This window comes from Nicrophorus vespilloides, unplaced genomic scaffold (genome assembly GCF_001412225.1).
Source record: "Nicrophorus vespilloides isolate i.1.1-1 unplaced genomic scaffold, Nicve_v1.0, whole genome shotgun sequence".
NCBI lineage: Eukaryota > Metazoa > Arthropoda > Insecta > Coleoptera > Silphidae > Nicrophorus > Nicrophorus vespilloides.
The window spans coordinates 8,239-32,031 of NW_017096837.1; the positions used below are offsets into that span (position 1 = coordinate 8,239).

Genomic DNA, 23,793 nt, shown 5'->3' on the forward strand with positions numbered 1-23,793 from the left:
ACACGAAAAATATGATATTTAAAAATCCAAATTAAATATATATATATATATATATATAAGAATGAATTGAATAACAAGAAGGAAACAAATGAAAAATAAAATAAAAACACTAATACTATAAAGAATAATAATAATAATAATAATAATAAAGAAGATAGCCGGATGGCACAATTGAGCTAATATGAAACATAGTTGCTTATTATATATCATTTTATAATAAGTACATACAAAAAAAAAGAGTAATAGTAATAAAGTAAAGAATTGATAAAATATATGTGTTTGTGTGTGTGTTTATATATGTATAAGAGCAATGATAAAAAATAATTATTTTCTATAATATATGTATAAATGAACTTCTTCTTTTTTTTTTTATATAATATAAATCAAGGAAAATACAATAATTATATAAACTTAATAAAAACAAATGTACAAATGTGAGAGGAGTTTCATAATAATATTTATATATAATATATATATATAATGCATACACGAACGTTATGCAGCGTAAAATTAAGTAAAAAATATAATAAACGAATAATAGTAATTAGTTGTTAAGATTCTCTGATTTTTCTTTCGAATTTTGTTGTTTTTGTTGTTGTTGTTGCCAGGATATAAAATGTAGTGTAGAGATGGCGTGTTGTTAGGTAAGATTATTTCGAGATGCTGCTTGAACGGACGTTGTTGTCATTTGCTGGAATGCAGATTCACAACCGAGAGAGTTGAAATAATAATCAGGCAGGAGAGTTGACACTGAAGAATATGTGTGCAGAAAACCCACATGGAAACGACCGTCCTACGTGCACGCAGACTTTGCTGTGTGTACAACATCGAAATGCGACAACACCATTTTACCATACGTATTTTTCTTTTCTTTTTCGTTTCAACATTGATTTGACTACAACAAAAAATTTTGTTTTGCATATGGGAGAGAGTTGGGAGGAGATGTCAGAAGGTGGATCCTTCCGTTTTGTTTGTTTGATTTTTAACATTTGCGGAGACACACATTTAAGACCTATAAATGAAACTTGAATGGTGACGGTTAGTAAGTCTTGTTGAAGGGAAAGACGCCGTTTGATTGATGGACTTACCCGTAATTCAGTGGTGGTGAGGTCCAAGGGCCGATGCACTCGAATAGTTGTTGTTGTTTTTTTTTTGTTTAAGCGAAGTATTTTTGGGGACGGCTCAACCAAGGCCTGCCCATTCCAGGAATTTGGGCACCTCCTGCACGGGAACGTCGCGCGCCAGAGCTTTCACCCGCAAGTTGCGATCTTCGGTCAGCAGGACGACCTCTCTGTGTAACTTCCTAGGTCCACCTTTTTTTTTTGATCAAATGAGAGTTAGATGCTGGTTTTTGGGAAGAGTAAAAGAGACACTTACCAGGTACGTGCTCCACTGTGCCTCTGCAAAGGGTCATGCATGTGGCAAGTATCCTATCGTCATTGGTCATTGCGGCATCGACGACAGTGTCGTCTTCCTTCGTAAAGACCGTCGACGCTAGGAACGTTCCCTTGGTTGTGATGCACTTGACTCCCGCATGCTTCGTGGATAGGAACTCAAGTGCTTGCTTGGAGAATTCGGCGACTTTAGCGGCGTGCGTTGGGTCGACGCTCCTGGGCGAGCAGCCGACCGTCCGCAGACCCTTCGCTAAACCTTCCAATTCATTTAACACTTCAGAAGAAAAATAAACGAATTAGTCACATAATTATTAATCTATTGCAGGATAGTTACCAACTACCGGGACCGTGAGCGTGTACACGTTGGACGAGGCGATTTTCTTCAGCATTCCTAAATAATCGATGAAACAGTTGGTGTCAGGCACAAGGTTTTTGGGCTTCACGACGATGTGAACGCTGATCGCGCCCGACTGCAGGATTTTCTGCAAACAAAAAACATACAGTCAAATGAATTTCCATCATTTTCGATTCGCAGATGATTTTCAATTGCGGCAAACAACCGTGAGAACATCCTGCATCATAATCATCCTCTTTCTCCGCCTCTCAACTGGTCTCAAGAGACAAGGCGATCGCGCGAAATTGATTCCGCGTGAAATTCACTAATTATTATAAATCACCTCTTGGTGACTGAACGTGTCCTAACCCATTCCCCCCCCCCTCTTCATTCACCGAGCGTGAGCTGTGCGTAAATCATGGAAAATATTATATTATAAATCGTGTTTGGCTGCGTTTATGCTAATTTCTTTATTAGTTCTGCGAAGAACGATGCCGGCCACCACCACCATCATCATCATCAACCTGGGATCGTTATTATGTAATCCGAAGAGATTTCACCCCGAATTAACGAAACGCAAGAAAAGCAGGAAGACGCTCTCTACCATTAGCATACAACACAACCGGATCATTTCCATCGCCACATATTTAATTAATCTTAAACCATACGTTTTCAATAATAACAGTCTTCGCAAACGCAGACAGTTCCTGCATTATTACCAATTACAATTTTTAATACTTTTTCGGTTTATTATTATTTTCATTGTTCGGATCTTTCGGAAAGATTGCAAGAGTTGGAATTTGAAGGAGGAAACGTTTCGAAGTTCGTGCGTGCTACTTTTTTTTTCCTTCTACTACTTCTTCTGCACTGTTAGTGTGTGTGTGTGTTGTGATGGAAGCGATAATAGCGTGAATAGTGAACGGCGGAAGCTGCTCACATTCAAATCTGCACTAAACAACATTAAGCTTTATTATTGTTCTCGACACGAACCGCATATGCTCCAGCTCCAGCTTTTCCAGCGAAATATAATAGAACGAAAGACGGATTATCGCGTCGCGCAATACACTTAAGATTTCCACCATTCCATGCACAGATAACAACAAACATTTACTACATCCGAAAATTTGAATTCTCACTGCTTACACTCACAAGAAATGATATTAAAACGCAATAAAATGCATGCATCCCCTGGAATTTCAATACTACATGAATTATTGAATATATCGTGCAAACTCTTCGCATTTTCCCAAGATCCATTTAAGACTGCTCCACGTACATTTCATATAATTCACACAATAAATATAAAAAACATCATTTAATAATTATCTAATTAAATCGCTAATGTTTAGTGTAATTTTCACGATAATTACTACCGAATAATTAATTCTTTATACTTAAATCTCTTAAATTTTAATTGGCTTTTTCTTGAAATGATTGATGGAAGAAGTGAAATAATTACAACATTTAATGCCCACTAATAACAGGCGCACGGCTTTCGGGCACTGCACGCCCGCAGCGTTTATGAAACCCGATATTTTCTTATTAGAGTTGATGATCAAAAGCATATTCGAGGCAATCCGATTAATATGATCGCCACGTTAATCTGTAACGGACAAACAATTTCATTTCGATGTTGATTTTAATCGAATAATTACATTTACAACCAATAAAATTATTTCTCTGAAAATTAATTTATTCGATTACTAGAAGTTTTTAAGCAAATGTTAGATAATTAATTATTAACAGCAGTTTTTAGAATACAATTGGATGTTTGTTTGAGAAGAATGTTTAGAGAATCGTTAGAAATTAATAAGTACTTCTCTCAATTGAGTTATTGCACGATTTAGTTGAATGATAAAGATCGAGTCGGATGGAGGGAAAACTAATAATTAAAATATGTATTGCCTGGTGGTAATGGGCATGACCTTATAGAGGCGTCCGAGCACAATTTGCACGGAACGCAAAGAATGTGCTTCTTTCTATCTCTCTTCATTTTACCTCTCGCACCTCTTCGTGTTGTTGCTGCTGCTGTTGTTGCTGTTAGCTTCTTTTTCGAGTTTGATCCAGTTCTTATTATTCAGTAAGTCAAGGCGACGGACAAATCGCCGGGCATTTCTCTACGTCTTCCGAGCGCGCATGTAATTATTTTTTGATTTTTTTTCTTTTTTTCTGCAACCGTGGGAAAGGCGCGTAGGTGTGTGGATAATTTATTTATTGCGACGCTGGTTCATTTGGCCGATGGCCAAGAGGCTGCGTAACAACAATGCGGCGTCTTCCGGTCTCAATTTTACCGAGAATTCATTCGGTTTCGTATGTGATGTAATTGAGTAATTGTTCGAGCGAGCTGCTGCAGCAACTCATACCTCGAGCCTTAGCAGACTTCTTGTTGTTACTGCTGCTTGCTCTTCGACGTCCGCAAGTCCAATCGGTTCGTAGAAAGGACATCAAACCAACAGAGCAACCACAATGGCTCAACAATGGGAGCTCAACTGCGGACGTAATCGATAGGGAGAGGCGTGCATGCATGCATGTGAGTGTTTGTCTTAAGCGCCATGTGGTTACGCTGCGACGCCACCTCGGAAAGCTGCAATATAGTGTGATAGCGCAGAGTACGCATTTCTTCTCTTCGCTAGATCCAACCATCCTCCTCCTTGTGTGTACGTATGCAAGCTGCACATTTATGCGCTGCATTTCCAGACGGTTTTTACCGTTAGCAGTAAACTACCCGCTTTCGTCGTTACTCTCCTGACGGAGATTACATTTAGCTCTCTGATAATGTATTATATTATACGGCATTATATATAAACTGGATTTTATCGCGCGTTTCGCTCGATCAAATTAATTAAAAGGAACGGACCGAAGCCATTAACGAATGTCATTTCCTTAATTCGTTAATGGGATCTCGCACTGTCCACATCCCACTACTATAACTAAAACAACAACAACAACAACTATTACTTCAACAAGTACGATTTTTCGGAAAACGCAATCTGCATAACCCGCATCTCTCACCAACTTCTTCCTCTTCCCAGGTGGACTACGCTCGGCTCATTTTTTTTTTGTTTCTCTCTACTTCTAATTTATTCACTGTTGCGGAATTCCGTTTCACAGTTAATCCCAGCCGGATGGATTTTATCAAATATGAACGCGCCCGAGATCTAGAGGGACGACGACAGCCTTCTGCCTCAGCCAGAAAGAAACGGTTGTTTCATATCCAGTTTAACACACAAAAAAATAGGTTTTTAGTTCAAATCATGCAACAAATGCTAATCATTAACTTGCATACTGAAAGTGAATTTTTAATAATCTTTCAATTAAAAGTAGACAGTAAGAAACAAAATGGACAATTCTACGTTGTTTTGTTTTTCTTCTTCTTCTCAAGTAACTCAAGAAGTAATTCAAGAAGGGCATTGTGTTTACGGCGAAGTGTCGGATTTAATTGCGGCGGGAAAACTCGTCGTGGCGTAATTTATGAAATTCATGTGATTATCAACGGCATCTCCGTAAAACAATAATTCTTAGTGAGCATTTAATATAAAATATAAGTAGCAGAGCGTGCAATTAATGTAATTCATAATAGTGATTAAATGCGAAAACCTTGAGAGAAGAGAAACACGGCGTGCGATCAATTTTTCATGAAATTTTCATGAAAGTAATGGGCCTATAAAAAATTACGCTCCGCGATGATGCTCTCCTCTAAAATTATAATATTCGTATGATTACGGTCATGTCCTGCAGCCTTTACGGCTGGACGATAAGAATCCAGGATCAGCAGACTGTGAGAGAACAGAGCCTTCTCCTCCTCCTCCTCATCTTTTTTTTTTGTGGACCGTAAATATTTCATTATTCCATTATTACCTGCAGTTTCTGACTCGCGATACGACGATAAAATCGATCTTTTTTTTCCAGGGCCAATCGCGTTCACATGGAATTTAGGATGTTGCAGTGAAAAAGAGAACAGCTTTAATGGAATAACAACCTCTAGGTGTGTTCAGGTGTTCCGAGTATCGCCTCTACAATTCATTTAAATTTCTTAAGAAACTGCACAAGCAGACTGTTTTTCATTCCAACTTAAAAATTCTAACACTTCTTGCAATCTACTACTACTGTTTTTAGTTATTTTGAAGACAAAAAAATAGTAATGATTAGCATTGACAAAATATAGAGATTTATGGAGCATTAGAGGAAATTTGTTGTAAATGAAATCGAGTTTTACGAGGTCTTTGATTGGTTCAAATTTATGCCCCATACCTTATTACCTTTTGCCAGGAGTGCTTATTACATAAAACCATTTAATGTATCTCCTTATATATATTATATTTATGATACAATAAAGTCAATGACTCTAGTTAAAACGCGAGCAAGTGGAGTGCCTGAAACGGCTGAGCGGAATCCTGCAGATAATCTATCAGCAAACACAAGTAATTATAGTAAAACGTAATATAATAATGTTAAAAATTGATTCCAAGTCCTTAAATTAATGTGTTCTTGTTGTATTTATAATCTTGGATATTATAATTATATTTTTTTCAATTTCATCATCGATATTAATTTAATTGCAATAGAGATTATCTGCAAAATGGTTTAATGGAAGGAGTCATTTTGTAGCTGATCATGAGAGGTCGGTCTTCAATATATCATGAGAATCAGTGTATGATCTTAAATTTAGCAAATTGAGAGGTGGGCGAAAGATATGCAAAAAAAAAAATAATAATAATACTAAGAGAGTAGAGGGATCTTACCTGGACGGTCTGACGGTGTAGTTCTTGGTCACGGTGTCGCTTCTCCAGCTCGACTTTTCGGGTCAACAATTCCTGGATCTCGGTCGGTTGAACGCAGTGTTTGTCTTGAAGGCGCGGCTCGGCGCCATCCTCCTCTTCCTCGCTGAAACTCTCCACCAGCTCGCCCTGAAATGCGAACATAAATAACGAATAAATAAATTTAAAAAAAGTGTGTGTGTGTAAGAGAGAAAAGAATTAAGGATCGAGAACAGAACAAAAGGAAGATCCCGACTAGAATTTGGGTTTTTTTCGTGTCTTCGTCTTACCAATTCGGGCGGCGTGTTCGGCGAACTGCGCTGCGCCGTCGTGCATACCACCGACACGTATTCCCTGAAGTCGTTCTGGTACTCGAGCTTCAGGACCGGCGGCTCCAATCCGCATAGAAACACGGTGCCAAAGAACAGCAATTTGTCCAGTCTCTGTACGAACTGCGCTGTCTCCGAGTCGAGGTCCTTTGGCACGTAGGTCGGGTCCTGCTCGTTGCAGAGGAGCGGAGTGAAGCCGCATAGCGCTGCATCCTCGGGCAGCCTCACCTGATCGTAACCTAAACAACAAAGGAACAAAAATAGTTGAACGGAGGTATAACGAAGAAAAAGACGAAGGGGCATTCGGTCGGACTTCTTTTGGAGAGAAGGACCCAATTAAAATTCCCCGTGCGAAACGCAATCTGTGTAAATCATTGCCGGGGCGCATATAAAGCGAAAATTTATAAATAATGAAATCGAACGAGGATCAAACCCCCCCTCGAATCCCCCCGCCGTACGTTTTCTATCCTCTTTGACCCTTGGCAACAGACTACCGAAAACCTCGAAGCACTCCGATGAATTTAAACTGCACCAATTAAAGCTTCTTCGCAAAATCTTCAATCAGAAAACGCAAGACCACGCGATTCATTTTTACAATCTCATACCATCAAATATCACAGTTTCAAATCTGTACCACCAGTAGAAATTACGGAATTTACAATGTTCGCACATTTTCATCAAACAATTGTATGGAAAAGAAAAGAAAAAAGGTTTCGAAGGTTTAACGAAGACTCAAGGGGGCTTTATAACCGTGCTTCGCAATTGTTTTACGAGGTCTCTCATTAGGTCAGATTGCGTTCCCGTAACTATTATCTTTGCCCGCAGTGTTTAATGCATACACAGAGCCGTACGTAATCTCCCATTATATCATTTTTATTGACGTCATGAAGTCGATGATGGTAATCACTTATATACTTAAAGCTTTTAGGACGCCCGTAATTGGTGGAGAGAACGGCTCTCCAGGCGAAATACATTTCGATTCAATTGGAAGACGGACAATATTGCTTGCATTTACTGGAGCAAAAAAAAATTAAGAGATTCGAATTGCCATCACCGTTATCAATATTTGCTACAACAGTTAATAAAATTATAACAATGTTGTTCTTGTTATTATATGTTAATATTATTAAAAATGAATTAAGTAAAACTATTTGCATTATAATATGTTAACTTTTGTTGCATTTAAGATTTGAATATATTAAAAATGATCGGTTTTTTCAGCTTCTAGATTGGAGATTCGGATCAAGAATGTAATGAAATAACCGATATCAATGGGTACGTGATCTGAATGGGGGATGGCAGATGGCTTCACAATTAATATTCATTTAATGAAAATCCCCATTTTATGCGGGGTGCGACGGATCATCAAACTGAATTATGAAATGAGGCGTATTAATTTCGGATTTTGGTTACGTGACTGCCAGGAGCAGATGGCCTCGACACATCCACTCGATGCCAACCGACAACGCCACTTCTCTCCTCTCCACTCCGCCCTTCTGGTCTGCGGATGCAGCAGCTACCAACCACTCTGAGGAGGGAAGGAGGATGAGGAGGAGGTGGATGTTGGTGGTGAATCATGGACTACGATAATGCAAAATCAATTGAGCTCTCTCACCTTCCTGGGGCTCGCGCAAGAACGACGCCTGAATACTGATGTCGAATTTATCTAATTGATTTATGAGAGCCGCTAATCTCGTCCAGGCATCGTCGCCGGTCGGCCTGTTGGCAGAATAATAAAAATTAATTAGCCGCGGTTAATTGGAAGGCGACGCTGCATTAGGAGAGGAAAGGACGGAAAGGAAGGTCGTCCTTTCCTGCCCACTCACCCGACTCTGAAGTCCTGCGTGGACGGCGGCGGATTCCAGATCCTGCTGTGACAGAGCATCCAGTCGCACCATATCTTGATGGAGGGCAGAAGCTCGTGCACGTCCTGCGGGATCACGCTCATAATAGCAGGAGAACTATGGACGCAATCTTTGAGGAGTGAAACGCACTTCTCCAATATCAGACTGAACATTTGCAGGGACACGACGAGCGCCCTTTCCTGCAGTTCCGATGTGTAGCCGGACTGCAATTGAGGATCTGAAACAAACATCATCAAATTATAGCTATATTTATTTTAAATGCAGTTAAAATTATAGTAAAATCAAACAGTAATCAATACCGAATGTCCATTATAGAAATTGATAAGATACTGCAATAATTGTTCATAAATAGTTTGGATGTAATTCCAATCGGAGACGAACGCAATGCAACGAAGAATTTAGCATTTTCTAGTAAATTATTCGCCTCCTCTCTTCTGTCCCTCAGAAGACAGAGGAATGCGAAGTTTGTGCAAACATCGCTGCTCGCCGTTTTGTGCCAGCAATTAACGCGTCTCATCTTTAGCATTTCATTTCCATTTATTTTTCCTCTTCTACCCAATCCTTCCTTTTCTTTTCTTTTTTGCATCCGCACATCCTCTCCTGCATCTGTTGTGCATTAGCACGGTCAAGTTCATGATTGCGGCAATGGCGAGCGAGGAGTGACAAGGCCGCCAGGAATACACGAACCAGTCATTTCGCAACGCAAAATCGGTTTATTAATGAACACAACGCATGCATGCAGATCGTTGTTATTTCCATCATTTTGTACATAATCGAAGGAATAAAATGCGGAGAATGCGAGTGAAAGTTTTGAAGAGGCAACGAAGACTCGTTCTCTTTTATTTTGGTCGATGTTATTGTTACAAAAGAACGAAGTGACGATGACCCCCTGCGAGCGACGGCTCGGAACGACACGAAGATAAGGAGTAGGTGCAGAAGATGATGGCGTGGTGGTGGTGGTGATGAAGAAGCAAAGGAGGATAAAGAAGGAGAGTGCGTGGAATTACCGAGAGAGGTGTAATGAGAGCAAAGTGAAGAAACGACCTCGTAAGAGCAGCTAGATCGGCCAACGATCGGCCTTGAAACAGCCTTGCGATGGGGGGTCAAACGCGGTTACGAAGCCCAGAAGGGGTTGCACATTTCTGCGGCTCCTTTTCTAATGCACGCCGCAACAGCAGCAGCAGGACCGACGACCGCGAAGGCGAGGTGGTGGTGGAGGAGGAGGAGGAGGCATCTTCCTCCATCCTTCCTCTCGCGCAGATCCTATTTATAATTTTGCAAAATGCGTCCGTGTCCATATTAAATAATTATCGAAGGTAAAAATAGATCGTATAGAGTGTACGTAGTCTCTTCTTCAACAGCGTAGCCTCTTCTTATGCTCCTTGTTGCTGCTGCTGCTGTTGGTCTCTTTTCCACACTCGCCGTGCATGTGTATTGCTGATGGCAAATTGAGTTGGCTAATGAGGCCCGTAGCGGAGGTCAGTCGGCGCCAGCAATGGTATGCTTAATAATTACAACTCTTCTCCGTCTAACGGGCCACTGCACCAACAACAACAACAACGACGACGAAGCATACGTACGTATCCAATCCATCCAACTACACAAGAGACACCACCATCAAACCGAAAGGCAACCAGCGAACCGAATCGAACTGAACAGAACGACGTGCAGAAATACAATTCCAGCAGAGGACGAGATTCGAAGAAGTCCATCCCAAATGAAAATCAATACGGCATGAAGAGAAAAAGAGCAACGAAACGGCGACCTGCATTCCGGTGTGAGTCAACGATAATCAGGGAATATCCAGCAATAAAAAAAAAACACGACACTCTGCAGGGACAATTTGCAGAAGTCCTTTCGAGAATTCACACTCATCTCTGAAAAGCCCAACATTATTTTTTTTCGCAGAACACAACCGAAATACCCCATCATAAAATATCGGAAGATCATTCACCTCGACCAAATTACAAATTTATTACTCAACAACAGAAAATTTCCAAAGAATAAGTTTACTTATAAATATATCAATATTTCAATTACTCAAACATTTAGTGCAAACATCTAGCAATGAAGAAACAAACTACTTTTTTTTGATAATGATTAAATAATTAATAAAGTTTTCCCATAATGTTGATTAATAAAAAAAATTAAAACTTAACTTTATAATACGAATTGAACAAACGATTATTCCTAACAGGTGGTCCAAACAGCACCTTTGTCAGATGGAGAAACCCATATGGATTATACCAGACATTTCAGAAACGCTTTTGTTCAATTAGAAACACGCCGGGGTGCACGTTTTGGACCACCTGGAATAAATTGATAAAGAAAAAGACACACATTCTCACGTTACATACAATTCACACACACATTTCAATTTGTATAAATTAATTAATTACATCATCTTAGTCGAAACAAAGATGATTTACTAGTCTTTATATGTAAATACGAAATTTACGTAACAAAATGCCAATCAATGATACGGAATTACTTGGAAATTAGTAGAATTTCATTTGCAATGATTTGATGAAATATAAAATAATACAAGTATAAAACGTACATTTCTATATATAATTATTAGCTGTTTGTTAAACCACCGACAATTTAATATATTAAGATAATACAAAAAAATATATAATTTGTGGTCTATATCGTGAGGATTTCCTCAACGCAACGGATAATTATTGCGCGGAATGCCTTGCGTTTAAATTAATTAACGGTACGAAATTTTTTGGCCAGTCACCAAAATTGATAGTTTCGCGGAAACGTTTTTCTTCCTCCCCGACTACTTCTTCTCATTACCAATTCATCTCCTTCTCTCTCTTAATTTCTGGTTGCTGCTGTTGTTTGTAGCTGGGTATCATCAAGCGGATCAAACGCAAGTGATTAACCGAAATGAAATGAAGAAAAAAAAAAGAGACGAGTAAATGGCATTCGTTTCGATAATTGGCCGGGCGGGTTGGATGGATGTTCGTTCACCTCCAAGAAACGACCTTCCCAAGGAGACTCTCTTCATTGTTTTTTTGGAAGAAAGACGTAATAATGATCACGGTACACGAAGAAATATAATAGCGTTTTTACTATTTCCAAAAACGAAACGAAAGAAGTCCAAACCTATTGGTATTCCGAATTTCCACTCTCCTCCAACACGAAACGCGGTTTTCGTCGTACACAGTACAAACAGTTACGAGCTGCGTATCTAATTATCCATTAATGGGAGACCGCTCGTTACGCAATCGCTCAGAATCGAACGGAATGGCTGAGATGAAGATGAAGAGAAGAGAAGAGAAGAGAGAAAAAAGCAACAACCTCAAGAACAACAGGAAGAGAGGCAAAGGTGTGTGTTTGTGTATACGGAATTGGCTCTCTCTCTATGCTCGCTGCACAAACACAAACAGGAATTTTTGTTTATCATTTTACCTCCATCTAGCATTTACGCGTTCCTCCGCCATTCTTTTCCTCTCTTCTTTTCACATGCAAACCATTCATTCCCCCGCGCTTCTTATTATTATTTCATTTTTTTTATTTCCTTATAAAATTTCGTTTCAATTGCCACGAAATAGAGATGTACCGTAAGTCGATTACATAATTTCGTGTGTGTGTGTGTCCGCATGCACGGACGTCTCTTATTATCAAATATGGAAAAGATGTGCATTCGCTAGAGAATAAAAGCAAAAGTTCTAAACCATTTTCACTCGCGCCGATGTAAATAATTATGCATACGTTATCAAATTGCAAGATTCGTAATGATTGAATGAATGATATTACAGCGAATCCAATAGGAAAACAAACTAAAAATAACAATTAAAAAGAGCTAATTATAGCAATGAAACTGTTGTGTCCAACCATTATTATTATAATTGTTATTGTTAATATAGTGTATTAACGAACTGGAGACTTCCACGGCGTCTCTTAGTCGCATTATTATATAAACATATACATCAGCATGAAGGAATCTCTACCAGCGTGAACATTCCCATCGATACTCCTGTACCTTTACTCCGAATTCAAGTCCTTATTATAAACACATAATGATCATTACAGAATTAACTTTGTAACTAGAATAAGTATTTAGAATTAGTCTCAGTAAAACGCTAACATGACGAGCATAGTCTCATAAAAACCTAAGATGAGCATAGTCTTAGTCAATCTTTTAAAAGTATCTACATTATCTTGGAAACCAATTGAATTACTTAATTCCTACAACTGAGACTCCGCAACGACAATATTGTCCACTGTGTCCAGAATTCCATCCTTGGACACGTACATTTCTGGACGATACGAACAGCAAAAGTGTTAAATGTCAAATTTAATATCAAAATTGAATTACCGTAATAATATTCAGTTACGTAGCTCTTTTTTTCTTGTCCTATCCATATACGACGAAATGAAGAGAGAGAAAAAAACCTGCAGAAGAGATAATTGGAAAGCAATTTGCAATTTGCTAAAGAAGAAATATTTACAATTTAACAATTTTCGCCAGGTTCATCGCACTCGAAAATCCGGTGCAAAATTCTATCCATTATCCTTCAGCAGTTAATTGCATAATTGAAAATAGCATTAAAAAAAGCTTTAATTCTACCTTCCCCAATATACCATAAACGTATGCTGTGGCTTTGCAAATGTACAGTTCTAATTAAATTTAATATCGCCAAAAATTGGTTCCTCTTAAATAGCAATTTAACGCCATTTACGAACTCGATTATTATTTTTTCTATTACGAAATAAAAAAAAAATAATAATAATAACAGCGTTTATATTTGGAGCGACTGTTAGAAGTGGCGAGATTCTTGGAAAGTTGAGACTTGTGGATTCCCCAGTAATAAATCAATCGATACGATTCAATTAATAATGGGAGCAAAGGCCACAGGAATTACCAGCGTCCAGTTCACTGATTGAATGATTTCAAAGAAGACATACATTAAGAAATTGATTAATTTACATTACTCATTATATACATTGTACAATAGAAGACCACAAAATATATCAAAAATTCGAGAAACTTATTATGAAATTTGAATATTTCTCTATTAGTTGATTATACAAGATGCAAAAAAAAAACTCACATAATTTGGTTACATACACAATCATCTTAATGTGATTATAATTATACGTTAAGTCCTTTTTAATATAATTAAGATAAGATTAACGTAAAAGCTTATTCACGAAAATATTGAGAGAGAGAAAGAGGAAAAAAATCACGCATTCATTGAATACGAAAGGATACATAATTGGATCAATCAATGACAAAATTATACGGCAGCATGATTAACAGAATCAGAAGACCCCCGAGGCTTGTAAACACAAGAAACCAGAAAACTTTGACACAGTTATTTCATGTTTGTGTTTGTTTGTTTTTTTCTTTAGTTCGGTCGATTTCCTCGATGAAGGAGGACAGGTGCTTTGGTTCAGTTTTATTTCATTCTTTCTTCCTCTCCTTCGTTCGCTGTTACGGAATCTCCACGCAGTTATCTTAATCCCGAACGAGTGGGCGAAGTAAACTTATTGAAACGTGGTAGTCCTTGGCACCGAAACAAAACAAAAAATCAAAACGGGAATTGGCGAGCGAGATGATTTGAGAAAAACGAGAAGAAAAGGAGACAAGTGTTAAAGCATTCAATTAAGAATTAATATGTAAATAATAAGAACAAGAGTCAGGTGCATTACGTGATTACACGATTCCCAAAGATACAACAAAAATCTATAGGTTTTTACTTCTGTTTTTTTTTTACTTTCGTTCTGGAGACGCAAACAGCCGTGGAAGAAAGAAAGAGTGAGATTATGGACGCACGCCACGCACGGAAAATTCATCTAATTAGAGTGCCTACGTTAATTACGTAATCCACACCGCGCTAATTGCCCGCTAATTTTCGGAGAGGATGGATGAATTGCACGCCCGCCGCTCGGATCGCGCTCTACCGAGAAAAATGAGTCTTCTTTGAAATGGTAAGACCCAACGAAAAGCAGAACTTAATTGATGAATTCCAGAAGAAAACGCGCTAATTAATGCTCATCGAGAATTAATTGATGCTTATCAATATTTCGCTCATTGAATGCAAAAGAACGAAACCAACTGAACATGTTATGATGATGATGTGAGCTGTGCAAATAATGCAACCAACTGGGACATGGAATTTCGCAAAAGTGATGCAGATGATGATGAGTTAAGAAGGGAAAAAGAGAAGAGGGAGGCAAATGGAAAGAGGAATTCTCTTCCCACACGAATTGTTGTTCCACGAACCCATCGAACCGCGAAAATGCGAGGAAAATTGCACGAAATCTTTTTTCCCATGTACGAAATTTAAATATTTATCGCACGGATCGGAATGCGATTGGAAAAATTTCAAAAAAAAAAAACTTAAGAAGGGAAATCTAAATCCGATGCATACACGCAGGATTTCCACGAAAAGTTGTTCACTTTCCAAAGGAATTAAAATATTCCACGCACATACAAAATTAGGATAAAATAGAAGAAAGTTTCAATATCGAATCAAATTTGCTGAGTATGTATGTAATCAACTGATCAGTAGCTAAAGAAAATCCATAGCCATTACATATATAACTTGCGTTGATCAGTTTCTATTTTCCTTTACAGATTTACATTTGTCGAAACTTTATTGCTTTGCAGAAATAACTTGTTAATTTGCAAAGGACGTACATGTAATTAACTTTTTATGATAGACACAGCAGCGATTTACACGATTTGCATATGCATATGTGCGGAGGGAATCGGTATAATTTGACGATTCTTGACGATACCGAAATGGTGGCACGCATCAATAGAGATCGAGGACAACTTTGACTAGAGACTCCGAGAAGAGGAGAATGAGAATAAAATTTACCGAAGCATTCTTTCACCCCTTACGTTTTTTTGTTGTTCGTATTCCTGTTTCTATTGGCGCAATTGCAAAATGGGCAGATATCGTACGCGACGTGACGTCGCAAATGAAATACTCGCATGGGCATTAGCATAAACCGGTCGGATATATATGCAAGATCTAAAATTATACTTTCCGAAGAACAAAAACTTGTTCACGTTAGGCCGATGGCTGTAAATAGACTCTCTCGTATACACACACACTCTGCTCCGCTGAATTCTTTACCATCTTACACACATACCCACATAAACGCATTCACCTTGCTGAAGGAAGGAAGAAAATGGTCCTTTCGACGGTTTCCTCGAAGCGAATGGAACAACGCGCTCTGCTATAGAAAAAAAAATATGTTTCATAACTATGCATAGGATAGGTGGCATCTGGCATATGGGACATGAGAGATGATGCTCTCCCAGTAAATTAACATCAAAAGACAAAACAAATGTTAATATTGAGACTAAATCAAATATGTAATAATTTATACGGAAATGAATAAATATAGAAACAGCTATGACTGTGGTTTCCTAAGATTAATGCATTTTATATTATCTTAATGACTAATTACGTTTGATAATGAAATTGTATATAAATCGCACTTAATCCCAATAGCGAACGCAGTAAGAAAACGTATCAACATGAACGCGATCATCTTGAGTTTGGCTTTGGCAACGGCGTTGGTCTGCGATGGCAGAATTCTCTCACCCTCTCAATTCCAGAAAGAGCTCAGAAGGAACAACGTTCCCGAATGGATGATACCCACCTGGACGTGCATCGCCGAGCACGAGTCCCATTTCGATACTGCTGCTTGGAACAGGCAGTCCGGCGATCACGGAATCTTGCAGATAAGTGAATTATATTGGTGCTATCCCCCTGGTAAGTGTGCAGTGGGAATCGAAGACGGAGACGAGAATTTTTGCATTTAATACGATGATTTGCAGGTAAAGGATGCGGCGTCAATTGCAACGCATTGCGAAACGACGATATAACGGACGACATAAAGTGTGCCATGCACGTATACAAGGAGACCAGCAAAATGAAGAAAAACGGCTTCTCTGCTTGGGTCACCTACAAATATTGCCATTAATTCGCTAAACATGTGCCTTTTTTTTTCTCAAAACAACTTATAATAATCATTACATTTTGAATAATTACATTTAGAAATCCTATATCAAATATATCTCTAAAGTCGTAGTTTTAATTTCATAAAAGATACCTACAGCAAAATCGTTCCACAGAGACCCACGAATGTTCTCAAAGGCATCAGTAGCTTCGTATATTGAAATTGATCTCATTGTTCATCTGGATTGCAATGTCAGTGTTAATAAATGTATTCTGCGCTTTAATGAAGTTGTGAAGTCTGAAATTACTGTATTCTGGTGCGAAGGCGGTGCCCATGCAAAGTGAGACGTTCAGAGAGTTGAAACCCAACAATTAAATATCTCGCGATATTTTTTCCATCTCGCAGAGAGAGAGACGTGCGCTTGCAGCGAAATAAGAATAACCCTTAGGCAAAAACGAGCAAGATAAGAGAAGATTGCAGAAAACTCGGTGGAAATTTCTATGAATAATAGTAGTAAAGCAAAGTGCAAATAATAAATTTAAATGCGCGCAAATGGAGGCTGATTGTGCGTAATCCCAGTGATTTGTCCGTTTTCGAAATAATGATGGGGCTGTCACTTATTGCGCGACCTTGCGCGAATAAAAATTAAGTGGAGGATGGCGAAGAGGTTTAAGAACAATGAAAAGAAACAAAGAGAAAGGGAAGACGATGATAAATAAATTTAAGAACAAAAATAAATAAATAAAGAAGAACAGAAGACGTTTTTACAAGTGGTGTTGATGATGGTGGTGGAGAGAAGATGAAGCATTCCATTTAATTTCTTCTCGAATGCTTCGTGCGGCGCGTAAAAAATAATTGAGTTCATTATCTTGGGGGTCTCTTCTCTTCTCTTCATCATCTTCTCCTCCTCTCTGCGGTGGTTGCTTCTGCTGCTGCATCTTCATGTTCTTCGTATTCGTTGTTTTCTGCAACTCCTCGCTGTTGGCTCTTCTTCTCAACTGAAATCGTTTCGAACGCACGCCAAACATCGACGTCCTCGGTTCGCACACACGTGATTATCGAAGAATTAAAGAATACAACCTTTTGTATCACCTCTCACAGGCTTCGCAGGTTCACAATGAACAACAATGATGACAAATCATAAAGAACTCGCGTACATCCAATAAAGATGTCTGGTAATGATGATTCGAATCCATGCTAAGCTTTAATTAATGATTAGAAGATCGATTGCATAACGCGCCTAACAGAAATCGTCCGGGCAATAGCAGTAAATTTAAAAGTAAAAGGAAAATACGTTTCATCCTTCGGAAGCAGAAAAAAGAAACAACAAAATTTAAAAAGAAAAACAAAGGGAAATGAAATCCCGTCTCTTTCGCAATGAAATTCCAAACTGTACAGAAGAGCACGACCGGCAGTAACGCCAATTTCGGTGAGACGATCTTGTAAGGGCAGACCCGTACTGGCGTGATTTATCCGGCGATCTCGCCTCGTACAGTTATCCTGCTGCTGTCCAATATTATTTATTTGAAGTACAACTTCTTTCCAGTCTAGTCTGTCTATATATATATAGTACGAAACCAGTGATCGCCAACCTTGAACTACACAAAACCGTAATTAGTCGAACAAGAAAATCATTTATTTGCTTTCAATAATTGGAATATGCATAATTAACAGAATTCGGTCAGAAGCAAAGATACATATTTGTTGCGGTTTGTTATGAGCGTATGCGTGTGCGTGTGTATGTCTTCCTTCCTCGGTAGTCTTGCGCTTCTCGGTTTCGTTTGCAGCGCGCAAATTCTGCGATGGTAAGTAAGTAAAAGAAAGACGATGGAAGACGCGTGGTGAAGAGAGAGAGACGGAGATAGAGCGAGCGAGAGATGATGGCTAAAAACGAAATGGAATTAAGTGTATTCCTAGTAATTTTAATGATCTATGAACCCATATAACTTTAACGACAGGTTAAAATACAGATAAATTAACATTTATGCATTCCTTTAATACAGTCTGTAAATAGAAGTCAATGTACTGTGCACACCGTGTTTAAACATGGGAAGGAGGCAGAATAATAACATGGCTTGCAGAAGAAGCAAAATCTACACACATGCACATGCACACACACCGAGAGGAGCATCATTATGGTATGTCAGTGTGTGCGTATACATAGTGAGAGAAGCGAGAAAAATAACTAATAAATATTAGACTTTCTTCCCTCTCGTTTTGCTCGTTTTTTCGGCATCCGTTTAGGACTTTTGTTAGGTACTTGTTAAAGAGAAGAAGAGGATACAGAAAAAAAAAAGTAAAAGGAAATGAGCTGAGTGTGTGTGTGTGTATGTATGAGCACGTGAAGGAGAGAACGAAACGCAGGAGGGAAAAAAACTGTCGGAGGAATTCGTTGGGCAAACACGCGCTCGGACTCTTCTGAAGAAGAGAGCAAATTGTCCAGTTAGATTCACAGTTTATTACATCTAACATATATGGCCATTAGCCACACCACAAAACCCAACACTTCTTCCATCTACTCCTTTATAAATATATATATACACATACGGTCTTACTTTTCCTTTTTTTTCTTCTTCTAACACGTTTTTAATAACATCCTCCATGCATGTGCAAGTGTTAATTTCCATTTCGCTTCTATTACTCCTCTCATTTTGTACAGATACCATTTGAAGACTTTCTTTCTTCGCTTAATAATAGCAGAGATCATTGCAGCATTTACTGCACCAAATATCGCAGTAGATGCGTTATTACATGAGACTCAACATTGTATATTCGTTTCTTCTGAGGTGATCCTTTTCGTCCGTCCGCAGCTTCGCATGCAGCTTTCAATATCCTGCGTGAATATTATTAGCAGGTGTTAATTAGGTCCGAGCCCGGATCAATTAAATTAGCATAAGCTGAACGCGAGACGTCGAAGAAGGAGGAGAAGAAGTCGACGGTCACGGAGGAAAAGAGGAACGCGCATTTTCCGAGCGCGTTTCTCGAGGAAAGGATGAGGAGAAGGTTCAGCGAACCTTCTCCTCATCCTTCCTCTGCTCTTGTGCCGAAGTTCACACACTCACACACCATCCGACCAAATCGTCGACGACGACGAAGAAGAAGGAGTGTTTCTTCGATCGTCGAAACTTCGCAGAACAACCCCCAAAGAAACACCAAAAGAAAAAAAATGATTTTATGCAATGCTCTAAGGTTCAGTGAACCTCGAGAGTTCAGAACCGAATACCACACCATCACCTCCTCCTGCTCACAGACACGGAGAAGAGCAACAAAAATAATAATCGTACGCCGAAAAATCGCTTTGGATTTTCGCCTTGTTGCCTGGAGTTGTGTTGCGCTGGAGAAGCGCGTGCGAACCGAAACCCGCTTATTTGCGATCGATAAATCAAAGAAGGAGGAGCAGTACCCCAAAAAATGCGAACCTCCTCCCAGCGCAAACCGAAATATTGTAATTAGGAATTAACAAAGGTGGAATTTATTCGGATTCCAATCTCTCTCTCTTCGATCCGTTCTAAGGCCATTGTCATGGACATACAACAAACCAAACGAACGAATAAAAAACGAATAGAGAAAAAGAGTGTAGTGTATATGCTGCTAGCTACAAGATCAGCTAAAGAAAAATAAGCAGAAGAAGAAGCAGCATCATTAATTACTTCTTCGTACAAAAAGAGAAGAACGAGCGGATAACAATTTCCTGTCTAAACGCTAATACAGTTATGCACATAAAAAAAAATGCGGAATATGTGAACAGATTTATTTCAGGCGAGGATACTTCAAATTATTTTACACGAGTCGTTGTTTTAAAAGTGTTCAACTCAATTGCGAACGGAATGTACCGTTCCATTTTGACTAAGAGAGAAGAAAAAAAAACAACAACCTTAATAAAATTATGTAATTGTACACGCAGTGATTATTTGTCTTTCAATTTCGTTTGCAAACATAACTTGTTTCAGCGAAGCTTACAGTACGGTTTATCCTATCAACAAAGTAATTTGCTACATTTGCTTGCTTTTTTCGTAGAAGCAAATAGAGTTGAGTTGGTGAAGGAGAGGATCAGGGATTATGTATGTGGCACGCAGTGGAAATGTAATAATTCTTGTTCGGGATGGCTTTTTAGATGGCGAGAGCCACCCAGGTTGCGAAATCAGGTGGAGAAGAAACGAGGCTCACGATAATATATATAATGCAATTCAAACGAAATAAAATGTGGTGGATGCGACCAGAGTCGAAAAATAAATAAATAAATAAGTAAGCAGACCATAAATTATAATTGATTCTTGCAGGCTCATGAAAAATGTATGCTTTCGGCAACGCAAATAAAAAGATTGTGAAAATCTCTTCATGGCCTTCGATATGAAAACGAAAGCAGAAACGTTACATGTCTGTTGCATCGAAAGTTATGTTCAATTTGTAGTGTTCTCGTCTCACTAAAAGGGTGGTAAATAGGGCGCTAATATCTTTTGATGAACGTGTATTTATATTCAGTAATTCAATTTTAAACTGAACCATTATAGTGGATTTAACGCTCCAGAAATCCGTGTTGTAATTAATTATAATTAAAACGAGATTATCCGCCACATTTCCATGGAATAATAGGTGAGAGGAAGTCGAAGGAAAGGCTTAAGAACCAAAAAAATAAAAAGAAAATGTAGGAGTAGACGATGCAAAGGGGTAGTAGGTCTGCTATTATTTTCGTCTTTAAATCCTCGGGGGCCGCTGCATAATGAATGCATAATAAATTTCATCCCGACCAAAGAGAGAAAGAGCACATTTTTCAGGCCGTTTCGCCTTCGCCTTAGACTCGCTTTAAAAAAAAACAGCACAAAAGAAAAGAAGGCAACGAAAAGACCCCCAAGAATATAAAAAAAAAATGAAAGAGATGCACGAGAGCAACGCATTGATAATGGTAATAAAGCCGGATTTATTGAGACAAATTCGCCGGCGAAACAACGAAAATAATTGCGTAATGAACGGTGTAAAGGCGTAATTCGTAGTGGCCAGGAATGAGAGAGAGCGTTCGCGATAATAACGAATTTTACGATCGGCCACATAATGAGATAATTCCGCTTTAATTTTATTTTATTATGCGACTCATCTCCTTCGCGCAGCCCTTTCCATATTTCCACAAAAAACGGAAAAGAAAACGAAATAAAAAGCATGCAAAGAGGTCGACTGATAATTAACGTTTCGCTCGGACATCGTAAAATCAGTCTGTGCCCCCATGAGAGAGGAGAAGAGATCCTCGGTGATTCGAGCCTCTTGGAGGAGCAGCAGCAGCAGCATCAGAAGTCGGGCAAAACGCTCGTAGTATTTCACGCCGCGAATCAATTACCGCGGATAATGAGAATCAAAGACTCAATGGTATTTTTGTCTCTTTCGGGCTTGTTGTCTTTATATTCTTCGAAAACAAAAACAACAAAAAAAAATCGTTACCGTGCAATTGTTCTTCAAATGTTTACGACCACCTTGACTCACTTCGGTCGAAGGTCTGCTGTGCAGGTATATATCCTCGATGCCAGTAAAACCGAAGACCATATTCCACACTTCATTAGTACTAAACCCTTCACACCGCCATGCATGCTACATAATTTATACTTACATCTGTACCTCGTACTTAATTTCACCGCAGTTGAAGATATTGCAAGTATATTTAAGGCAACTTAATTTGTAGTTCTGTATGCTTTCAGATGAGTCTTTCTAGGAACGAGTGCGCGCATCTGACAGCGAGAATACAAAACAATATAACGCCAATTTATCAAAGGAATCAAGATTGTGTGTGTGGAGGCGCGGGATGGGAAGTGCACACATAACACCATAAAACATACGTGGTTAATTAAAAACACTGTTAAGTATAAGCGACTGCGTTAATTAAAAACGTAATTAATATAGTTTTTTTTTTCTTTACAGCAGCAGGTCGAAATCATAGATGGAAGCATCCCAAAAATAGCAGCGATTAATTACCGAGTGGTCAAGATTAATTACAGTTTGCTTCTGTTGCGCTAATTGCTTCTGAATCTTCGATAAACAATTAGAGAGGGAATTAGAGTTAATGATTACAATTTGATGGGATGTAGGTATGTATGTATATGTAAATAGGTAAAGAGCCGCAAACAAAAGATCTCGGTCCGTGCGACCTAGCAACAACGGTCGTCCTGGTTTTCGTTTTCGCGTAAAAGAGGCGCAATGCACAAGGAGAGGCCAGAGCAATGCAGCATTATGCAACAGAGTGCGGAAAGAGAAGGATTCGTCCTGCCTTCGCAAAAAAATCCATCCTTTTCGTTCGGTGGAATCCTGAAAACACTGGTACATACACGGATGGTACGTATAATCAAAGAGCAATAAATCAAAGGCACAAACGTTTCTCGAATAACACGCGCAATGAATGATGCCTTCTCTCCTTCGAGCAATCAAAAATAATAACCTGTAAGTAGTGTGCTCGATCGTAATATCCGAGCGAGTAATTGAATTTTGGTACGATGACCTCGAATATTTCACGCGTGCTGACTATGTGCAACTACGAAACTCAAAGAGATTCTAAAGTGCGAGTGGAAGAAGTACCAGAAAAGAGCTGCAGGAATCTACTCCGTCTTTCAAAGTAGTTTTATGTCCATGCCCATTATGCGTACACGCACAAATCCATAATTAAAGGGCGCTTTGCGTATAAATATAGAAGCGATCGAGACTTCGAAAGATTATTCCTAGACACATATAACATGTATATTATAAACACCCTGTGCATTGCATAAGTGTCCAGGAAGTGCAAGGATGGTTGAACTTCCTACCACAGATCTATTTTAACGATCTCGTATCAATGGTAAACGAACCTCGGTAGGTGCACTAACTTCTCGCGTTTCTGCCATGTATCTAGATAGACTTTTAGCCAAAGACAAAACGCCAACGAGTCGTGGCTTATTAGAATATTGCCTAGTTTACTTATGGTATGGATGGATAAAGAGAGAGAGAAAGAGAGAGAGATGGTGGCCGCAGGGCCAGTTTCGGTATCGAATGGAGCACTAGAACAAGAACAAAAGCAATATCAGCAAAGAAAAAAAGGTAACGAGCCGATGAGGAATTCCAATGCGAAGCCCCTTTGCGCGGCGCAAAATTGATGCAAAAGACTGGCGCTCGTGGCTAAAATTCCGTGTGCCTGCCTGCCTGCCTGTTCTGCTCTCGACCTAACGG

The 23,793-nt window shown here is 38.9% G+C and overlaps 2 protein-coding genes across 6 annotated transcripts in view; one reads left to right on the plus strand and one right to left on the minus strand.

Moving 5' to 3' along the window:
- Positions 1 to 437: 437 nt before the first annotated feature.
- LOC108558292 (telomerase-binding protein EST1A) overlaps positions 438 to 23,793 on the minus strand; it is a 31,702-nt gene continuing 8,346 nt past the window's right edge. For 4 of the 5 annotated variants that reach the window (XM_017915167.1, XM_017915162.1, XM_017915163.1 and 1 more), the window contains 8 exons: positions 8,641 to 8,896; positions 8,430 to 8,533; positions 6,776 to 7,053; positions 6,471 to 6,635; positions 1,729 to 1,876; positions 1,378 to 1,668; positions 1,089 to 1,313; positions 438 to 1,024 (listed from right to left, as the gene is read on the minus strand). In XM_017915167.1, the coding sequence (XP_017770656.1) occupies positions 1,183 to 1,313; positions 1,378 to 1,668; positions 1,729 to 1,876; positions 6,471 to 6,635; positions 6,776 to 7,053; positions 8,430 to 8,533; positions 8,641 to 8,896 (1,373 nt within the window). In that variant the 3' untranslated portion in view covers positions 438 to 1,024; positions 1,089 to 1,182. The remainder of the gene's footprint in view (positions 1,025 to 1,088; positions 1,314 to 1,377; positions 1,669 to 1,728; positions 1,877 to 6,470; positions 6,636 to 6,775; positions 7,054 to 8,429; positions 8,534 to 8,640; positions 8,897 to 23,793) is intronic. The other variant, XM_017915164.1, reaches the window with a different exon arrangement.
- Positions 16,181 to 16,889, plus strand: LOC108558293 (lysozyme D-like). The gene is made up of 2 exons (XM_017915168.1): positions 16,181 to 16,427; positions 16,493 to 16,889. The coding sequence occupies exons 1-2, from the start codon at positions 16,190 to 16,192 to the stop codon at positions 16,636 to 16,638; spliced, it is 384 nt and encodes a 127-aa protein (XP_017770657.1). The 5' UTR covers positions 16,181 to 16,189; the 3' UTR covers positions 16,639 to 16,889.